Below are 19,114 nucleotides of genomic sequence, written 5' to 3'. Positions count from 1 at the left end.
GTACTACATGCACCCACCACCACCCAACCAAGACAAACCTTATTACCCATCTATGGACCCACAGAGAATGGGTGCAGTCGTTTCAACCCAAGAAGCTGGTGGTTCAAGCACTGAGAGCAACGGACCTTCGTCTTCTTACATGATGCCTCCACACCAGCCGTACCCGCCAGCACCATATGGATACATGCCATCGCCCTACCAGCAGCAGTATCCTGGTCCTATGCACCACCACTATGCACCACCTCCAGCTGCTTACCAATCATACCCACAGCAACCTCGTCCTGAATCAAGGCCTGCACCATCGCCAAGCGCAGTCTCTGCTCCACCACCTGACAATGCACCTGCTGGATCTGGCGCACCTTCAGGATCCTCTCAGCAACCTCCTGCTGCTTCTACTACAACTGATTCATCTCAATAGAAGAATCCTTGCTTAAAATGTTCAGCAACGTTTATCTTTGCCATGCTCAAAAGATTTTTATACTCTGAATGAATCATTTTCAGCTGTTTTAGTTTAAACTTTGAAATATATTTGTTTCCTAAGTCGGTTCTTAATGAAAGTTATCAAATCTAAGTTTTAAAAAGTAAAAACAAGGAGCGCTTATACGATTTGATCCACTTCTCTTTGAAACAAGGAGCGTTTATGGTTCTTTTTGTGAATTGTTTATCAATGGTGACCAAATTTCTCTTTTTTATACATCTAGCTTGATACAGCCAATAATTTTTCAAGAGCTATGGAAGCAGTCAAAATGCAAACAAAGGTGGCAAGAAAGTTTCAGTCAAAAAAAATTAGCAACAAAGTTTGTGAAAAATGCTCAAAATACTAAGTAGCAACAAGAAGAAAAAGAAAAAAAATCAGTTCTGCTTAAAATACTTCCTCCAATGCCAATGCTTCTTCCAACGCTGTTCAGCCATGTCCTCAATAGGAACACCTTTAGTCTCTGGAAGAAAGAAGATGACAAATAGTCCCATGATCACGTTCATGGCTGCAAAGAAGAAGAACAAGGCTGATCTGAATCTGCATAGCGCCGACAAGAAGAACTGTCCGATAACGAATGTGCAAACCATGTTCATCGCCACTGCGCAGAAGTAACCTGCATTTCTCACTTCAAGAGGGTAGATCTCAGACGGAACAAGCCATCCCAATGGTCCCCAAGACCAAGCGAATCCGGACACGTAGACGCAGATGAGTATCAGTACAATAAGTGGCACGGCGCGACTCGTAATAGGTCCGACTAAGTGCAAGTGTTGTAAGAGAAGGGCTCCAATAGATATCTGAAAACAGAGCAAGCAAGAGTTAACTTGTTACTCAAGTAAACTTGTGGCGCAAGTAAAATTATGTTTCTTTCTTTTTTTACCTGTGTAGCGGTCATTTGAGTAGCTCCTTCAACCAAAAAGAACTTCCTACCGAGTCTATCAACCATGGCAACGGCTATGATCGTAGCGACAGCGTTCACACCGTTTGTAACAACGGTAGAGATCAGAGAAGCGTTGTTACCGCTCCCCATGGTCTGGAACAAGACAGGAGCGTAGAACATAACCACATTGATTCCAGTGAACTGCTGGAAGAACTGAAGCAGCGTTCCGCACACAAGCGGCGGCCTGTTCTCGAGGTTGGTGAAGAGTTCTTTGAAAGGGCTTTTCACTCTGTTCGAAACCTCCGTGGCGCGTTTGATGTCATTGAACTCGAGCTCAATGTCTGCGAGTCCTCTGATCTTCCTCAGGACTCTCTTCCCTTCTTCGTCTTTACCTCGCTCTATGAGGCTGGCTGGTGTCTCGTGGATGAAGAAGGATCCTATCAAGAGGATTAGGGCCGGAACAGCTGCACCACCGAGAGAGTATCTCCAGCCGTCTTTCATCGTGGACGTTAAGAAGTTCACGTAGCTTGCTCCTAGGATTCCGATGGTGATTAGAAACTGGAACATGAGGTTTAGTCGTCCTCTGATTCTAGCCGGTGCAATCTCTGAGATGAACAATGGAACGGTCTGCATATGGTATTGGCATACATATGTTAGAAACAAGAGCAGTCCAAGGACATAACAGCTAAACAAAACTCTAGATAGAACGGTCGGTCATTAGAATAGCCAAGAGAAACATTAACCCAAGACTGGTTTAAAAAATATAGACAGGCAAAATATATTAGCGCATGGTACCTAAAACTTTAAAATAATTTACATAAAAGAGGTATTTGCAACAAAAAAAATTATTAAAAGTTACTAAATTTTTTAAGCTCTTAAAAATCTCATGACTGGTTTTATATTGACCAAATCCTAAAATGTTCAAATTAATTTATTTTTTTGAAACACTTTTTTCTGAAACACTTCCAAATTAATATATATAATTTGCAACAAAAAAAATATATTAAAAAGTTACTAAATTCTTTAATCATTTACCAAGTTCTAAGATTTTCAAATTAATATATATATATATGATTATTTAAGTTTTTAAAATCTCAAAACCGGCTCTAGATGAAATGTGGATAGAAATTTTTGAGGATTATGACCTGGTTACCAAAACCAATGCCGCAGCCAAGGAGGATACGACCACCGATCAACATGCCGAGTTCTTGGGCAAAGAAGTTGAGGATAGCACCGCAGAGGAAGAAGGCGGAGGCTGACATGATTATAGGTTTTCTTCCGAACCTCCTCGATAAGTATGAAGCGGTTAAACTGGCGAAGATACCAGCTAAGTAGAGAGAAGAAGTGAACAACTGCAAAAGCTGGTCATCGAATTTGCAGTAGTTGTTTTCGTGTACTCTGTGTTTCTTCTCGTACACGTGATGGAAAAACTTTATCAAAAAAGTGTCCATGCTCGTCACACCTCCTGCATTTTTTTAACCACACCAATTACTAAAACGTCGATCAGACAATGAGACAAGAACTAGTTAAATCCTAACCTAAAAAACAAACCTGAGATTCCTATGTCATAACCAAACATGAGACCACCAACAGCAGCAATGATACTGCACATGACGACTTGAAAAGTCGTCTTTGCAGGAAAAGAAGCGCCTTCTTCAATATTCATGACACCCATAACCACTGTTATCTCTCTTTTTCTCTAGCTTTTTGTTTTTAAGTATGTGTACGAGCAAATGATTAGTTGATGTGTTTCTTTTATAGTTGAATTGGGAGTGTTTTGGATAAACTATGATTTTTCACATAATCCTTTTTACCCGATTTTTTGGTTGACTTAAAACTACTTTAGATTAATACGGTGGATACATCTGTTGGGTTTAAGAGTTAAAGAAATTTATATTTTTAGAAAAGAGGATTGATTGGTTCTAATACCGAGTTTCACTACAAAATATTAGTTTTTATAAAAATAATTTTGAACATGGATAAAAGTTTGTCCAGTTTACATCAGTTATCCACATATTTTTACCATCAATTATCCACATGTTTAAATACCCAAATAAATCAATGAAAAATTAATAAAGAACGAACAACAATTTAAACAACCAGATAAAGTTGAGTTACAAAGAAAAAACTCAGTATTTAAGTCAACCAGAAAAGGTCGTTATGGATAACACACCTACATAATCGTGAGAAAACTAACTAGGTCCAGGTTTAAACCACCCCAAAAAATTGTGATATTCCTCAAGTGGTTTTGCAGCTACAATTCTATTTCATCCTAGCAAACCAAGATCATTGTTTTGTGTTCCTTCTTGTAACATCTATTGCAAACGATATTAATATTTTTTTTAAGAAAATAAAATAGAATAAAATATGATTAAGAAACTCTTAGGATGGATTAGAGGGACAATGACATGTGATATAATATAATCTTCTTCTGCAGTTTACTCACTTGACTCAAATTGTTCCTGCTTTAGAGAACACAGTTCATTCTTTTGTAAGAAAACATTTCAGTTCAAGTGCACATGAAAGCCTTTGAAACTGACTTCTACTGCTGATTCTGGACTATAGTTTGATGAAACACCAATTTTTAAATGCCAAAAGTATTTACAAAGAGATCATCACTTGTAGTTTTTGATAAACTTCAGGACAAATATTCAAGTAAAATGATAGGTTTTGTGATTATATTTTATGGACCAAAAAACTTTTATTTTGCTTTAGATAGCCTCTGTTTCTTCTATACTGTTCCTATCACCACCCAATTGACTCTGAGATGGTTCATGATCTGAAATCACAGCTCCCGGTTGACTACCTGATGCAAGTTCCAAATTCTCGGAGGTCAAATTCAAAGCCTGGCCTAATGGTAACGACATGTCTGGTAACACAGATGTTGGTGAAGTATCAGATTCATCAGATGTGACATGATTCACAACTGAAGCTTCTGGTTCCACTATCTCTTGCCTCTCTTCAGCTATTAGGCCGCCGTGGTCTTCGCTGTCTTGATTGGTTCTTCTCTCAGAGGGTCCAGGTTCATCTGACTCATAACTCATCTTCATCTCATCTACCAAATTTCGGAGATGTTCAGGTGGTTCCTGTCAAAAAACCATTGCAAGGAATACATTCAAATTCAATATTATAAAAAAAAACAATTATATTAGTAAACTTGATAAGAACAAGAACTATCTAACCTCTAGTATAACTTCATTGGTGTGAGGAACTATGGCCTCTTCCTCAGATCTTCCATTGACATCTGTACCATCAGACATACCCTCAAATTGTTTGGCTGCGTCACTTTCTTGAGAACTCATATTGAAATCTTGATCAAGTTTCTCCACAGGTAACATTTGGGAATCTGCATCACTATCCACAATACTCTTCTCTTTAGCCTCAGTTTCCTCACCACTAAAGCATGTTTCCTTGCCTGTGTCTGACTCGTTTACAAAGAGTGTCTTCTCGTCATCAGAAGAATGATTCCAATCAGCGGTAGCGGGAGGTGATCCCACTTCAGAAAACTCAACCTGAAGATCAGATTCCCCAGATTTTGTCACCTTATGCCCTTTCACTGTGCTGTAACCAAAATGTTCCATGTATGTTTGCCTTTCTGGTGCTAATGAAGTCGAACGTGACACAGTTTTTCTAGGATTCAGACCCATTGCAGCATTTCCACCACGATAATGATCACCATTTGGTTTTACTACGAAAGCTCCAGAAGAATATACTTCATCTGAGACATTGGAATCTACTCTTTCTTGAGGAACAAGCAATGAATTTGAATCACTCAAAACGGTCTCTGTGATGTGTTCTGTCTCCATATCTTTTGTTTCCGATAGAAGTGGTTTATTCCCAACCAAACCATCATCATCTCTACCTACATGAACAAGGTAGACAAATCTTTAACTAATTACACATCAACATTTGTCCTTCCTAAGCATATATGACTTTATAACAACTTGAGCAGAGAAACACAACAGGTCTAAGCATATACCTTGCTGTGGTCTAAGCCAACCATCAGTTGACTTTTTCCACTGTTCCAATCTCGAGTCAACCTGAGTTTCAGATGGCAAGACTTTGCGGCAAAAGCTCTCATGGTGGCAGAAGAAGCTCTCACTAGGGTTAGGGTTGTCTGCAGAGAACTCTTGATGAAAACTATCACCTGAGAGGTTAGGCTTCTCCTCTTGAGGATCATAAGGAAGATCAAACGGGTTCTTTGTTGGTAACATCACAGAAGGCGCAGACTCAGGAATTTGAAGTCCATCAATCATATAGTCTTCTTCATCATGATCCAAACCGAAGTAGTTTCTTCCAACACAAACAGGAGGAACCTCCATATCCATTAGGCTTCTCTCTGCTGCAAGTAAGACTTGTCTCCTCGTTCTTCTTCTAGTAATCAAATGCTCTAATCTCTTGTTACGTTCCATCTCAGAGTTACCTAGATCCATTAGATTCTTCTGATCATCGTCGGTCCAAGCTATGATCTTTTTGTCTTCAAGTAAAGTTTCTTCTTCTTCTCCTCCTTCTGATGATGATGATGATGATGATGAACACTCAACTTCAGTTTCACCACCTCCACTCGTTAGCCTCTCATATGGATGTAGAAAGGAAAAATTTCCAGTTGTGGAAGGAGTTTCCTTGTTTAGGTTAGGCTCAAAGCCGTATTCTTGCGACGCAAGAAAGGCTCCGTCTCTCTTTTCTTCGTTGGGGTTAGGCTCAAACGAGAATTCTTGTGGGGCAAGAAAGGCTCCGTCTTTCTTTTCCTCGTCTAGGTTAGGCTCAAAGGAGAATTCTTGCAACGCAAGAAAGTCTCTGTCCTTCTTGAATTTTTGAGGGTTGGGGAATTCGCCGTAGAGAGTGGTCAAAATGACTTGGTCTCTCTCATCCTCGCTAGCCTGAGAAGAGTCCCAATCTTTGCCAACCTCCTCAACTTCCCTTCTAGCGTTTCGTCTAACGCTTCGCTGGTGCTTCAAGTCAGCTCTCCTTGTAGTTCCTCCTCCTCCTCTCTCGGAACCCTCGGGGGAAAACGGCGGTAACCCTTTAGAGGTATTGATGCTTTCGACCTTCGGAGGCTTGGATCTTAGATGGTTTCGAAGATAGAACGCGGAACATGCGATGAAGGGAGAGGAGCAGAGGATGAAATAGAAAAGCCGTGGAAGGAAAGTGTATAAGAGGAAGGTAGCAGAAGAAACACCAGAGATGACTGGGTATTTTCTAACGTATGTGTAAACATTTCTCGTGATGATTATGAGAATTTTCCAGACGAGAGTTCCGATATCTTTGGTATTGATTCCCATGTTTTCAATCAACGAGGAAAAAAAATCTAAAGCATTCTATGGCAGTTCAAAATGTAAACTGTTTTAGTCAATAAAAAAAATCAAGAGATTAATGGAAGAAGCGCAAATGGATGAAGAGGAGAGGTCAAGTTACGTTTTGAAACAATAGCCACTCAAAAAAAAAAAACAATTAGATTTTTCTAAGAGCCGTAGAGATTTTCTCCATATTTAGAAATCTCCCCTTCTCTTACTGTTTGAACCGTCCTATGTCCTGCAGTTCTATACTATATATATTTGCAGCTTGTTTAAAAGAGTTATGCATAATTATCATGTGGATCCAATCCCCTTATTGGGTGATTGATACCAGTAACTCAGTAACTGAGTTTTAATTTATTTGCTTAGTCTCTGTACATAATGAAGTGATCTAAATGATCTCCTTGTTTTCAAATAACCAACAACATTTAAGGTGGTAAACAGTATGAGGACTTGTAAAGTAAACAAGAGAGTGAATGTGGAAGAGTTGGATCAGAGACGGCTAGTGTCACGGCCGAAAACGAAAGTGGTGATCCAGTTAATGAAGACGTAGAAACGGTTTCTCCAGCTGACGACTCGAGTCAGATACGCTGACCTCCATATGAAAAAGCTCAGAAAACCACCCATTGATATCCCTTTTCCTTGCTGCCCAAGAAAACTCCCCCCATAAAAGTTAGCTATCATTATCAATGTGTGTTTTAAAGTGAAAAGTTGCATGGTCTTAAAGTTATATACCTTGCTCTCACGAAGATCAACGAGAGCTTTGTATCTCCCAATAGTAGCCATACTTCCCAAATGCTTGTACACAAACGGCTCTCCGAGTTCAGTGTCCTTTGCGCTCCAGGCTCTTCCTCCTCCAGCTTTCCCCATCACGTTCAGTAGATTCGCCAAGTACTTGCCTTCTCTCTCAGCCACCTTCATTAACCATATAGACTTGGTTAATTAATTATGAGTAAAATGGAATTTTGATTACAACAACGTTTCAGAGACCTGTGCAAGAGCGGGAAGTGTTGACTTCCCTGTGCTCTCAAGATATCCACTACAGTCACCAATTGCAAACACGTCTTGTACAGAAGGCACACGCATCCACTCATCAATTCCAATCCTACAGAAACAAAACCGTCCAAGATCTATAAAAGACAAGAGATTCTTGGAAGGAACAGAACAAGATTGCTGTGGTATATACTGACCTTCCACCTGGATCTTTTGGAAGATCGAGAGACCTTACAAATGAAGATGGACCAACACCAGTTGACCAGACTAAGAGACCGTAAGGAACTTCGGTTCCATCGTCAAGTATTAGCCTTTGAGGCTTCACTTCTTTCACAATCCCACGTACTAGCTTCACTCCAGACTGGTGTCAAAAAAAACACTAACACATTCTCAACATTGTTACAAATAAAACCAAATTAAAGTTAGCATTTTATAACCTTGTTTAGCTGCTTGATTGCATATTGTCTGAGCCCATCGTCAAAAGAAGAAAGTATATCCCTTGCCTTTTAAGAAAAAAACAGTACTAGTCAAAATCACATTTTAAATATAATGAACTTAGATTTATATCATTTAGTCATAAACAAAAACATCATTTAGTCATAAACAAAAACCTCGATTAAAGTAACACGGATGTCATCTTTGACATGAGCATATCTCTGACGAACATCTTTCATGATGAAATCACTCAACTCACCACTAAACTCTACACCAGTGGGACCACCTCCAACCACAACGCAATGCAACAACCTCTTCTTCTCCTCCACACCAAGGCCTAAGATCGAAGTTGCACGTTATGAGTTTTAGTTTAGTGTATGAAGAAGAATTTGTGTTGTTGTTGTTTGTTACCTGGAACTTCAGAGAGCATGAGGTTAAGAAGAAGCTTTCTACGTATCTCCTGAGCGTGGTGAACCTCACGGAGGAAGATGGCGTTTTCCAAAACGCCGTTAATCCCAAATGTTGATGCCTCTGCACCACAAGCTAGTACAAGTTTGTCATAAGCGATCTTGAACTTCCATGGCTTCACTGTGCTTAACGCATCAGTTACTGTCTCACAATGCACCTGTTTGTAACCAAGTGCAAGAATCAGACATGAGTATATGACCACGGTTCTAAAAATCTGTCTAAGTGACGCATAGCCTCGTCTAGACAGCAAATCGGTACTAGCCGAAACGACTTTCATAAAATTTGGTTTATATGATTCAAATGTTTAAAGCAATCTAAATTAGTTTAAATCTGTTAAATTAAGTAACAATGATAGTAAAAATCTACAATTTTTCTAATTTATTTTATTTTATACATTTAATTTTGATAATTCATTAAAATTATAAAACAAAAAAAGAACAAAAAACTGAAATATATTCTGTAAAATATATGTAAAATGATATTTATATTCCGAATAATCTGTTTAGTTGATGACTACGTCTATCGATTTTTAAATATTGTATATGACACAACACAAAGTCAAAACGACACATAAAGACAATTACCTCATGGTTTTGGGAATCAAGTCTTGAGCAATTAGCGAGGAAGTAATAAGAACCAGGTTCACGTGAAATAGCCGGTTGGATACGAGAAATTGGTTCTGCAACGGACCTAAACTCAAGCGTACCCACGCAAGTAGAAGCCAAGAGAGGAGTGAAGACCATGTGGTTCCTAGGAGAGACGCAAACGACGTCGTAAATGCTCGTATCGATTCCTTTCATAAGACGACAACCTGCCCAACCCGACCCTAGAACCAGCAGTCTCGGCTTCTCTCCTTCTTTGGTCGGAGCCAAACCTTCGTAACGATGTTGTTGTTGTTTCTCAAACCCATTAACGACCTCCGTTGCTTGAATCGTCTCGCTCTGTTGTTGATGCTGATGTTGCAGAGCCGTGCAGAAACGAGACGAGAGATTGTAGGATTCGTGGTTTCTGAACAAGTTTCCGACAGAAGAAGTTGTCTGAGAGATCCTTACGAGGTTCTTGATCCAAGACATGATTCTTTTGGTTCTTGAATTCCCGAAAATTCAAGAATGATACAAAAACGTTACTTCTAAGCAAGCAATATATAGACCTAAGTTGCTGGAGAAACGAACACTCTTGTTAAACGAACGAGCCGCCTTGGTACTGTATCATCACTTGAATGCGTCTGAGAGAAACCTACGTGCCATATTTGGAAATGACAGCTGGCACTATCCTTCTTCCTATCAAAAATTAATTGCAAATTTTTCGTATTTGGTAGTATATATGATTGCTGCTACGATATATGGATGGAGTTCAAATCAAAGAACTGGGAAAGATAATTTATAAATAAGTGACTGGTGTTGAAAATTCTATACATATAAAAAAGAAACGTTAGTACTCTACTCAACAAAAGTTGGAAGGAGGGAAATGACGATAACAAACATGTGATTCTCTAAGACTTGTGTGGGGCTCAAGAAAAGGACATCGGAATAAATCGTTTACTGTGATAGGAGGTGGTGGATTCAGCAGCCCATACTCATCGTTGATAATTTGTGGCCCATGAGCTCATTCGAGGACCTCTGTTTATTTTGGGTTTTATGAATTAACACATTAACCCAAGAGGAGCTTTGCCAATCAACTTTATAAAGAAAGATCCTAAAACAAGAGTAACAAAGCTTAAATGAGATTTACCATGCTACTCAGGGTGGTACACCATAGAATTGACAGTTGTATGTAGAGGCATTTATGTGGTTTTTTATAGTAGTGTTTATATTGACAGTTCTAGAGGCATAATAAATTAACCGAAAAGCTTATCACACAAAATTAAAATGATATATTAGCACATTGATCAGCTCTTTCAAGAGATACAAGTGTTCATATCTGCTTATTATTAGTACATATTATTCTCCGAGATTTATTTGTTCAAATATATATAAAGAGATCAACGAGATAAGAGAAATGAGTAAACTTAAAAAAATATATATCTATATATCCCAAAACATAATCTCGTTATTTTTTTCTTAACAATAGGAACAAAAAAACAATTTGTATTATTCACCCTCTCCGACCTCCACCATGCCTCCCACCAGGTGGTTGTGTCTGCCGTTGGCCGATGGCTCGTCGTAGTCATTGGTGCTCACCATCATCAATGATCTTCCTCTCACAACAATCTTTTCATTTTCTGTTATGCATGCAATTCAAATATATACTAAGCTATATAACTTTTTTTTTGAGGCTATATAACTTACAAGATGAATAATATTATTACGAAAGACTTATCTTTTCCTGTAAAAGGCTTACTAAAGAACTCTATTTATCTCCTTCTACTCGCATATATCAAGAATATAATCAACTAATTGGAATGAATACGAGATAGATCTAAACCCATTTTATTTAGGTTATGATCACTATAATCGATCAAAGAGACTGAGCAATCCAACGAAGTATTGAGGATATGAACAAATCTTAATTATTCTCTTTCTTGTATATATGTGGATGAGATGACGAGCTAAACTGTTCTATTCTAATCACCTGAAAACGAAAAACCGAGTCGAGCCGTAGAGACGATTGAAAGTGCAAAGAAGATGCATAAACACAGCCTAATCGCAGAACAATAACCCATCGTCTCTAGTTTCTTCTTTTCCTCTTCTTTCTCTATCTCTCTTCACTTTTCTTTTTTTTTTGTTTGGCTTATCTCTTTGAAGAGATCAACTCGTATTATTAATGAGTTAGTTTGGCTATAAAATGAAAGATGGAAGCACATAACATGTTTTGGATGTCCAAACAACAGCTGAATTATATACACACATGGCACCGTCTTTATTGGATGTATGAGTTGACTATTTTGCAGACAAATTGTGGATTCCACACTGTTAAGTTAAACAGTTAACTCAGAAGCAAAGCGAACATGTGTTTATTTTGCATGGGGCGTTGACTTACGTGCACCGTCCGTTACAAAAAATATCAACGTTCAAAAGTTTTGGCCAAAAGAGGATTTTGGGGGTTTCTCACTTTATAAAAAGAAGATTTTCTGACGATCATGTGGGTTCTTACTGTAATCACTGATATCTTTTTTTGTCGACGTTCAGAACCTTAGAGGGATTGCGTATTCTTTTAAGTTTAAAGTTGACATTAACAATACAACTTTAAGACAAAAAAACAATAGTACTTTTTTGTGCACCTACATTAACAATAGAACTATCTAACAGTTTTTCTTTAAAAATAATACTTGTACATGTGTATCCTCTTCAATTTTAAAACTAAAACTAATAACTTTAGTGTGAAATAATTTAAGATTAAAATGAACATGATAATTATTTTAGGACACTTGAATGTATTCAATTAAAAAAAAAGACTTGAATGTATTCTGCCAAAACTAAGAAGACTAAGGGCATCTCCATTAGTGAGATTAATGAGGACACGCTTTCCAATGCAAACAATTAATTTTTTTTTTTATTTTTTTTCGTTGGATTTAAAAAAAGAAAAAAAGAACCGAACCAATCGTGGGCCGCCACGTGTTGTGGGGCCCACGAAACTCTGATGATATCGTCTCTTCCAAGTAAGACTGCAAGGGACAGGTTCAATCTTTTTGATATATTATACTCCCTCTGTTTTTTAAAGATAGATGTTTTAGAAAAATAAATTGTTTCACAAAGATGTATTTTTTATGTTTCCTATACAAAAATTGCAAATTTCAATAAAATTGATTGAATTTATTGAAAGACTATTGGTTAAAATGCATTGAAATTTGATAATTTCTAAAAATGATGTATAGTTAATGTGTTTTCTTAATATGTGTGAAAATACCAAAACATACATCTTTTAAAAAACAGAGGGAGTAATTTTTTTTTTTTTGGAGTTTGTGCACAAACCTTCGCTCTAAGAGCACCATTAACGCAGTGGTTAGTGGTGGTGCTTAGTATTTTTTTAATTAGAAAAAGCAGGAAAGAGAAAGAGAGGAAGAAGAAACAAGAAAGAAAAACGCTTGTTCAAGCGGCGTTGTTTCAGCTTTTTGCGGGCCCCACCGACGTGTGGCGGCCCGCGATTGGTTCCCTTTTTTTTTTTTTTTTTTTTTTTTTTTTTTTAATTCAAACAAAACAAAATTAGAAAAAAAAAAAAAATTAAGCAACCCAAGAGGGTGGCTGGGTTGATGATGCTCTAAGATTGTGTTTTCTCCAAACTTTGTATATCTGAGAATAAAGTATAGCGGGGCCTTATATGGCCTAGATAATTACAACGTGCCCTTATATGGGCTAGATAATTTATTCATAAGAAATCGGCCCATTAAAAGCTAAATGCGCCGTATAACTGTGCTTTCCCATGTTGTAAAAAACCCTCCCAAATTCTCTCACACGCCGCAACCGTAGCGAACAATCGAATAGACGAAGAAAAAAAAAACTCGATCCGTTAGATACACTATGGCGACGACCAACGAGCCCGAGCACGAGCACAGAGACGCGGAAGAAGCTGGAGCTAACGAGGACGAGGACACCGGAGCTCAGGTCGCTCCGATCGTTAGGCTTGAGGAGGTCGCCGTCACTACCGGCGAGGAAGACGAAGACGCCGTCCTCGATCTGTAAGTGGTAGTTTTTAATTTAAGCCTCGAACTAGATTTGTTGATCTAGGCAGTCAACAACCAGATCTAATCGAGTTTCCTAGGGTTTATGGACTTTTGAGATTGAAATTTTTTGGTTTGTGAAATGTTAAGGAAATCGAAGCTGTATCGGTTCGATAAGGAGGCGAATCAGTGGAAGGAGAGAGGTGGTGGTACTGTGAAGCTGTTGAAGCATAAGAGCACTGGGAAGATTCGTCTCGTCATGAGGCAATCGAAAACTCTCAAGATCTGTGCTAATCACTTCGGTAAAAATTTATCTCCGTTTTAGGTTTTACTTTTACAGTTTCCCTTTTGGATCTGTATTTTTAAGTTACTGTTTTTTTTTTACAGTTAAACAGGGGATGAGTGTCCAGGAACACGTTGGAAATGAAAAGTCTTGTGTGTGGCACGCACGTGACTTTGCTGATGGTGAACTCAAGGATGAGCTTTTCTGCATCCGTTTCGCTTCTATTGAGAGTGAGTTTGTTTATTTACGCTTGCTTCCACTGTGTATTTAACCTTGGTAGTAACAGGAGTTGTCTATGGCTGCTAGATAACATTAGATTAGAAAGAGGCAATGATATTGAGGTGATTAGGCATGTGTTCAGACTGCAACTAATTTGATATGTCGTGTAAACCGAGAAGTTCAGTTGTTTCTGTGCTGATAATTCAATTAAGCAAGAAGTTTTTTGTAATGAAGTCTTGTTATATCCTTGTCAGACTGCAAAGCATTTATGCAGAAGTTCAATGAAGTTGCTGAATCTGAAGTAGAGAAAGAAGAGAGCAAAGATGCCTCTGACACGGCTGGTCTTCTCGAGAAGCTGAGCGTGGAAGAAACAGAAACAGAGGAGAAACCTGTGGAGAAGGAGAAGACTGAAGCAGAGGAGAAGAAGAAAAGCGAGCCAGAGAAAGCTGTTGAAGTAAAGAAAACCGAAGAGGCTAGTCCCTCGACTTAAGTTGCATCAACTTTTAAAGCTCCCAAATCTTGGCGAGTTATTTATTGCTATATATCTAGTGTTGGATGCATCTCTCTCGAGTCTACTATTGTCCGGTCACCTTTCTATCTACACATGTTTTGTCGAGTCAGATCGCTTGGGGTCGGGTTTTGCAGTGTCGTTTTTGGGTCTATAGTTTTTGAGTCTGAAAGTGTCGGTGGAATGATATGAAAGATTTATTTATAAAGTACGTTGGATTCATTGTTTCAAGTTTCAAGTTTCTTATGGATCGTTTTTTAGATGGTCTTGTTGTGGGGGATAGAGATGATGTTCGTTCATTAACAAGAGTCGGGAACTACAAAATTCATGTTTTCTAATATATGTTATTCCTGACGAGTAAAAGTTCACTAAGAAATTGACAAGTAAAGATATCAAAGCCACTTGCCTTCATTATTGATCTACCCAAAATGGTCTCAGTGTTCACACGGAATCAACAACCACCATGAATCAGCACGTACATTATGATCTTGCCTTCGCTATGATCTATACCCAAAATGGTCTCAGTGTTCACACGAAATCAACAACCACCATGAATCAGAACGTACATTTTTGCTATGATACAAATTTACAAAATACCAAAAAACGAATTTAGATAGGTAAGATACATATCAACACTAGTTTAAAGTGGTTAACACATCATCACTTGACCCAAAAACGTATTAGACTATTCTAAGTCAAACAGTCAACCACTTGTGCCGCGTTTATTCCTCATATTGTTTTAAGAATTTAAATCGAATTTGATTATATAAAAGCATAGAGTGAGTAAGACACAAACAAAATAAAAATAAAAAAATGAGTATGAGAAGAACACAGTTGGTTCTATACATTTTTTTTTTTTTTTTTTTTTTTTTTTTTTTTTTTTTTTAAATAGATATATTAATTGAACAACCCGAAACGGGAATTACAAGATTCGATTACAAGGATGATTTGAACAAAAGTTCTCGAGGCAATCTATTACTAAAACGAGCTTCGTCCACCCACTAAACCCGGCACATTCCGCTCATCCGTTTTTCAATTTTCTCGAGAATCGGTTGCCGTTCTCAACCTTCGACGATGACTTTGGATAGGTGAGGTTCTCCTTGTTGCCAAGGATGCCGGGACTATCCTTGTCGTCTTTGGAGTAGCTAGTTTCCGATGATCGCCTCAAACCTTTATAACCGTCTCCTTCGATGAACGCACAAATGCTATAGAAGGATGGGAAGGAACACAAACCTTTGAAAATCGCTCCCGCCCGACTGCACTGCCTCCTACCGCACAAACTGACCAGGGAGAGGAGACCAAAGTCTTCAAACCCAAGACAAATAAAGACAAAGCGGGTACGGACCGATTGCCATGAATGGAAACCTGAACGCTGCTACAAAACCTGCAAAAGCTAATGCGATGTAACACTGCCATGATCGAAAACGATACACGGCCTCGGGATATGTCACAAAGCCGGAAGATCCACCGAGGATACAAAGACTCCTCAGACAGAAGAAACCAATAGAAGCCTCGTCAACCGCCTTCTCCAAGAACAGGAGATAGGAAAGCTTTATCTTGTGAGAAGGAAGGCTCGGTGGCACGAACCCACCACACCAATACGAACACGAGCAACACCACCAGAGAGAAACGTCGACATAACTCTCCTTGGTTACAGGAACCACTCACCGGGAAGAGGAAGGAGATCCAGAAGGAGTAAGCAAAACCGCATCTGAGAGGCCATAGACGACCACCTTCGATATTGCAGCGCTGCCTCTACCACACGCCAACACTGCGGGCTCCGACACACGCCAGAAACCGGAGCTAAGCGAGCCTCTGAGTTAAAGGGAACCTCCAGAGTTCTTTAGGCAGTAGCGACGCAGATCCCGCCAATCCAAGACGCCAAGGTAAAGTCGATGATTTGCTGCTACACGCCTCTCACTCACCGCACAGACTAAGGAAGCTCGAAAGCTACCAACCGGAACAGAACAAATGAGACAGCCGAACCTCCTCCACGCGCAATCGAACCTACAAGAAGTAAAAGGGCTTCCTGCCAAACCCTAAAATCCGACCACACCAGACGAAACCATACCCTCTCTGCGTCTAGACTCCAACCACCTAGCAGACCACGCTGAAACCGGAGCTCCCCTGCAGCAGAGACGAAAACGACGGGTCTCCAGAAGCAGAGCGACGACAAGGCAGGGAGAGTGAAGGGGACACCGGTGAAGCAAAAGAGAAAACAAAGAGACAAGGGCAGAGGAGAAGCCTCCGGTGCCGGAACCTGCGCTCACGCGCTGTCCGTACCGGAGCGAGTGAGATCTACTTCGTTGGTCTTCGAGAGAGAAAGTGAGGAGAGAGAAAGTGAGATTAAGTAGAAAAATAGTTGGTTCTATACATTCTTTTCATCTTTCATCTTCATTACAATTTCCCTTCCGTTAGGTCACGGTCTTACTCAGTTTATACGAACAACGAGAGTCTTCATCTCAACGAGTCAAAACCAGATGCTAATGGGTTTGAAGGAAAGGCGCGAGAGTTAGCTGTCGTTATAAAAAAAAGAGGCATTGGAGGAACTGGTGGAGGCGGCGGTAGCATCACGGGAGGAAGTGGCGGCGGCGGTAGTAGCATGGGAGGAGGAAGTGGCGGCAGCGGAAGCAGCACGAGTGGAGGAGGTGGTGGCGGCGATAGCAGCACGGGAGGAGGAGGTGTCAGCGGTCAAAGCTGGTCAAACGGCGGACGACATTTTGGTTCGAGTTATGTTGGTGGTAATGGTACTCGTGGACCGCATCGTTCAAGCGGCAGCCAGAATATACGAGGGGCAGTATGTGCGGCCGGTTGGTTGGGTTTATCGGTTTTATCCGGTTTAATATTGGTTTAGAAAGATTTATATATTGGTTCTCCATTTTAAGGGGTGTATATGTGTTGAAGTCCGGTCAGTTGTGTTTTAGTTGATGGGTATGCCGTATGCACGGTTTGTAAAGTGTCAATGATATTCAGCTAGTATTTTTTTGTGAAATTTCGCAAAGCAGTTATTCTTAATTAAAATATTCTACCATACAGGTCACATGTTTATAGTTTTCCAATATATCTGTGAAAAATGTTTTAAGATAAGGATCATTTAATTTAAGTTTCTATGTACAGAATAACGAGGAAAATATATTAGAATTGGTAAACGATATGGATAGTGTTGTAATGTGGAATTGACCGCACACATGAATGTTGTGCAAAGGAGTCAAACTTTTGTGACAAAAAAAAAAGGAGTCAAACTAAATGTTATGATAAATTCATCCTAATATAATGCAAAAAAATATAAACACTGTCGTAGTGTTGTGTATAGGAGTCAAACTTTTCTCATCTCATTTTTCTTCTCTCCTATCTAAATTTTATATGCAGTTGACAGACAAAATATATATAATCCATAATATTTTTTTAAGTGGTATTAAATATAAATATAAATTAATTAGATGTTTAGGAGCAGTTTCCTAAGGACACACTGAAACTACGTCGAAACGGCAACCACTTCACGCGTCCTCGTTTATTTCTTTTTGTAACAATACATAGAGTTAAGATTCGAAGCCAATCTCTATAAATAGAAAGCAAAAGGGAAGTGCTAGAAGACGCAGAAACCAAAAAGCAACAAAAAAATGGATTTCAGAAGAATATCGTTGGTGTTGTATATTCTCTTCATCTTTCATCTTCAGGACAACTTGCTTTTCGTGAGTTCACGACCTCCCTCAGTTGATACGAACCACGAGACTCTTCCTCTTAATCCCTCAGTGACGGATGATGTTGTTGGGTTTGAAGGAAAGACTCGTGAGCTAGCTGTCGTTATCAAAAAATCATTTGGTGGAGGAGGACGTGGCGGCGGCAGTGGCAGCAGGGGAATAGGAGGCGGAGCTCGAAGCCGATCACGTGGCGGGGCAGGTGTGATTTATCCGGCAGGATCGCATTCTCATCGTTCAAGCGGTAGCATGAACCTTCGAGGGCCAGTGTGTGCAGTCGGCTGGTTGTGTTTCTCGGTGTTATCCGGTTTATTCTTGATTTAGTCTGAACTTGATATATGTACGTAGTTCTAGATGGCACTATGGCGTATGTAAAGTGTGGATCGTATTCAATTAGAAGAATTGTTTTCACCAGTTGCTTACGCCACAAGAACAATATTTATTGAAATTCGTAAAAGCAAAAGTTAAGTCCATGTTAGCCTCGTCCATGTTATTTAATACCGTTTACTTAATCTTAGAGTGGGCATTTTTCTTAATTCCGTTTGGATTCATGTTATTATGGATTATAATGTCAAAGATATACAGAAAACAATAATCTCATAAGCCATTGCAAAAGCAAGATCACTTAGCTCCGCGGAATCCATATCAAAATATGAAAAGTCAAGACCCAGCTCGTGGATTAACTTTATCCGTGGACCATGTGATGATGAGTGATGCCAAGACTCGAGATAAAGACAAGACTCATGTTCCACCAAAAAACTGATCAACTATGGCCACTTGCAACTATACTAAATGAGACATGCACCACATACACACACACTCAAGAAATGACCAGTACCCACTTATAACATTTTTAGCAAAACAGACAACACACGTTAAAGGTTATTCAAGACACGCCAGTGGTACATGCAGAGTTGGAGGACATAGGTCAGGCAGGGTCACATGCTCCCAATGTATTTGTGAAAAATATGATTTATGATTCTGATCATTTTGTGTTTCTATTTAAGGAATAGATAGGAAAATAAGAGTAATGGATTTACATAAGTATTGTAGTGGGAGTTGAGTGCATATCTTATGTAGGAAGTAATTAACTTATATCATGATAGCTTCGTGCTATTAGATTTCACAGTTTAGGGAACATACAAACTCATGCTTTTCTTTGAACTAATAAATTATAAAAATATGTTGATTATGCAAATATGTATAGGTTATAGTGGTATTGACTATTTCAACCCGCCATTGATAACAGTCAGACCGCCATTGA

The 19,114-nt window shown here is 39.1% G+C and overlaps 6 protein-coding genes and 1 pseudogene across 6 annotated transcripts; 3 read left to right on the top strand and 4 right to left on the bottom strand.

Annotated features, from left to right (window-relative positions):
* Positions 1 to 845: 845 nt before the first annotated feature.
* Positions 846 to 3,370, bottom strand: LOC130504678 (sugar transport protein 2-like). The gene is made up of 5 exons (XM_056999302.1): positions 3,356 to 3,370; positions 2,907 to 3,054; positions 2,501 to 2,820; positions 1,356 to 1,982; positions 846 to 1,272 (listed from the first exon to the last, which is right to left on the bottom strand). The coding sequence occupies exons 1-5, from the start codon at positions 3,368 to 3,370 to the stop codon at positions 853 to 855; spliced, it is 1,530 nt and encodes a 509-aa protein (XP_056855282.1). The 3' UTR covers positions 846 to 852.
* A 619-nt stretch (positions 3,371 to 3,989) lies between these two features.
* LOC108822111 (uncharacterized) lies at positions 3,990 to 6,682 on the bottom strand. The gene is made up of 3 exons (XM_056999301.1): positions 5,335 to 6,682; positions 4,538 to 5,217; positions 3,990 to 4,441 (listed from the first exon to the last, which is right to left on the bottom strand). The coding sequence occupies exons 1-3, from the start codon at positions 6,635 to 6,637 to the stop codon at positions 4,067 to 4,069; spliced, it is 2,358 nt and encodes a 785-aa protein (XP_056855281.1). The 5' UTR covers positions 6,638 to 6,682; the 3' UTR covers positions 3,990 to 4,066.
* Positions 6,683 to 6,977: 295 nt separating this feature from the next.
* Positions 6,978 to 9,925, bottom strand: LOC108822112 (internal alternative NAD(P)H-ubiquinone oxidoreductase A1, mitochondrial). The gene is made up of 8 exons (XM_018595130.2): positions 9,130 to 9,925; positions 8,489 to 8,702; positions 8,254 to 8,414; positions 8,080 to 8,145; positions 7,840 to 8,003; positions 7,640 to 7,754; positions 7,385 to 7,564; positions 6,978 to 7,294 (listed from the first exon to the last, which is right to left on the bottom strand). Exons 1-8 carry the CDS (start codon positions 9,616 to 9,618, stop codon positions 7,142 to 7,144), a joined length of 1,542 nt encoding a protein of 513 aa, XP_018450632.2. The 5' UTR covers positions 9,619 to 9,925; the 3' UTR covers positions 6,978 to 7,141.
* Positions 9,926 to 10,408: 483 nt separating this feature from the next.
* On the bottom strand, positions 10,409 to 11,352 carry LOC130504680 (protein PSY3-like; annotated as a pseudogene).
* Positions 11,353 to 12,916: 1,564 nt separating this feature from the next.
* Positions 12,917 to 14,379, top strand: LOC130504679 (ran-binding protein 1 homolog a-like). Its single transcript, XM_056999303.1, has 4 exons — positions 12,917 to 13,160; positions 13,293 to 13,444; positions 13,530 to 13,655; positions 13,899 to 14,379. Exons 1-4 carry the CDS (start codon positions 13,003 to 13,005, stop codon positions 14,132 to 14,134), a joined length of 672 nt encoding a protein of 223 aa, XP_056855283.1. The 5' UTR covers positions 12,917 to 13,002; the 3' UTR covers positions 14,135 to 14,379.
* Positions 14,380 to 16,123: 1,744 nt separating this feature from the next.
* On the top strand, positions 16,124 to 17,173 carry LOC130504681 (uncharacterized). The gene is made up of 3 exons (XM_056999304.1): positions 16,124 to 16,168; positions 16,257 to 16,457; positions 16,515 to 17,173. The coding sequence occupies exons 1-3, from the start codon at positions 16,124 to 16,126 to the stop codon at positions 17,004 to 17,006; spliced, it is 738 nt and encodes a 245-aa protein (XP_056855284.1). The 3' UTR covers positions 17,007 to 17,173.
* Positions 17,174 to 17,701: 528 nt separating this feature from the next.
* LOC130504682 (uncharacterized) lies at positions 17,702 to 18,323 on the top strand. The gene has a single exon (XM_056999305.1). The coding sequence runs from the start codon at positions 17,773 to 17,775 to the stop codon at positions 18,172 to 18,174; it is 402 nt and encodes a 133-aa protein (XP_056855285.1). The 5' UTR covers positions 17,702 to 17,772; the 3' UTR covers positions 18,175 to 18,323.
* The last annotated feature ends 791 nt before the right edge of the window (positions 18,324 to 19,114 follow it).

This window comes from Raphanus sativus, unplaced genomic scaffold (genome assembly GCF_000801105.2).
Source record: "Raphanus sativus cultivar WK10039 unplaced genomic scaffold, ASM80110v3 Scaffold1730, whole genome shotgun sequence".
Classification (NCBI taxonomy): Eukaryota; Viridiplantae; Streptophyta; class Magnoliopsida; order Brassicales; family Brassicaceae; genus Raphanus; species Raphanus sativus.
Note: the sequence above shows the minus strand (reverse complement) of the source record. Positions and strands in the feature narration are given on the sequence as shown.

Excerpts from the sequence above, each read along its gene's own strand:
- LOC108822111 (XM_056999301.1), bottom strand. The coding sequence starts at position 6,637 with ATGGGAATCAATACCAAAGATATCGGAACTCTCGTCTGGAAAATTCTC. Across the intron at positions 5,218-5,334 it reads TTGGCTTAGACCACAGCAAG|GTAGAGATGATGATGGTTTG; the intron begins GTATATGCTTAG and ends TTGTTCATGTAG. Across the intron at positions 4,442-4,537 it reads CCAATGAAGTTATACTAGAG|GAACCACCTGAACATCTCCG; the intron begins GTTAGATAGTTC and ends GTTTTTTGACAG.
- LOC130504679 (XM_056999303.1), top strand. The coding sequence starts at position 13,003 with ATGGCGACGACCAACGAGCCCGAGCACGAGCACAGAGACGCGGAAGAA. Across the intron at positions 13,161-13,292 it reads GAAGACGCCGTCCTCGATCT|GAAATCGAAGCTGTATCGGT; the intron begins GTAAGTGGTAGT and ends TGAAATGTTAAG. Across the intron at positions 13,445-13,529 it reads GATCTGTGCTAATCACTTCG|TTAAACAGGGGATGAGTGTC; the intron begins GTAAAAATTTAT and ends TTTTTTTTACAG.
- LOC130504681 (XM_056999304.1), top strand. The coding sequence starts at position 16,124 with ATGAGACAGCCGAACCTCCTCCACGCGCAATCGAACCTACAAGAA. Across the intron at positions 16,169-16,256 it reads CGCAATCGAACCTACAAGAA|ACCACGCTGAAACCGGAGCT; the intron begins GTAAAAGGGCTT and ends ACCACCTAGCAG. Across the intron at positions 16,458-16,514 it reads GAGCGAGTGAGATCTACTTC|TTGGTTCTATACATTCTTTT; the intron begins GTTGGTCTTCGA and ends GTAGAAAAATAG.
- LOC130504682 (XM_056999305.1), top strand. The coding sequence starts at position 17,773 with ATGGATTTCAGAAGAATATCGTTGGTGTTGTATATTCTCTTCATCTTT.
- LOC108822112 (XM_018595130.2), bottom strand. The coding sequence starts at position 9,618 with ATGTCTTGGATCAAGAACCTCGTAAGGATCTCTCAGACAACTTCTTCT. Across the intron at positions 8,415-8,488 it reads CATGCTCTCTGAAGTTCCAG|GCCTTGGTGTGGAGGAGAAG; the intron begins GTAACAAACAAC and ends CTTCGATCTTAG. Across the intron at positions 7,295-7,384 it reads TTGATCTTCGTGAGAGCAAG|CAAGGAAAAGGGATATCAAT; the intron begins GTATATAACTTT and ends TTTCTTGGGCAG.
- LOC130504678 (XM_056999302.1), bottom strand. Across the intron at positions 2,821-2,906 it reads TTATGACATAGGAATCTCAG|GAGGTGTGACGAGCATGGAC; the intron begins GTTTGTTTTTTA and ends AAAAAAATGCAG. Across the intron at positions 1,983-2,500 it reads GCATTGGTTTTGGTAACCAG|ACCGTTCCATTGTTCATCTC; the intron begins GTCATAATCCTC and ends TACCATATGCAG.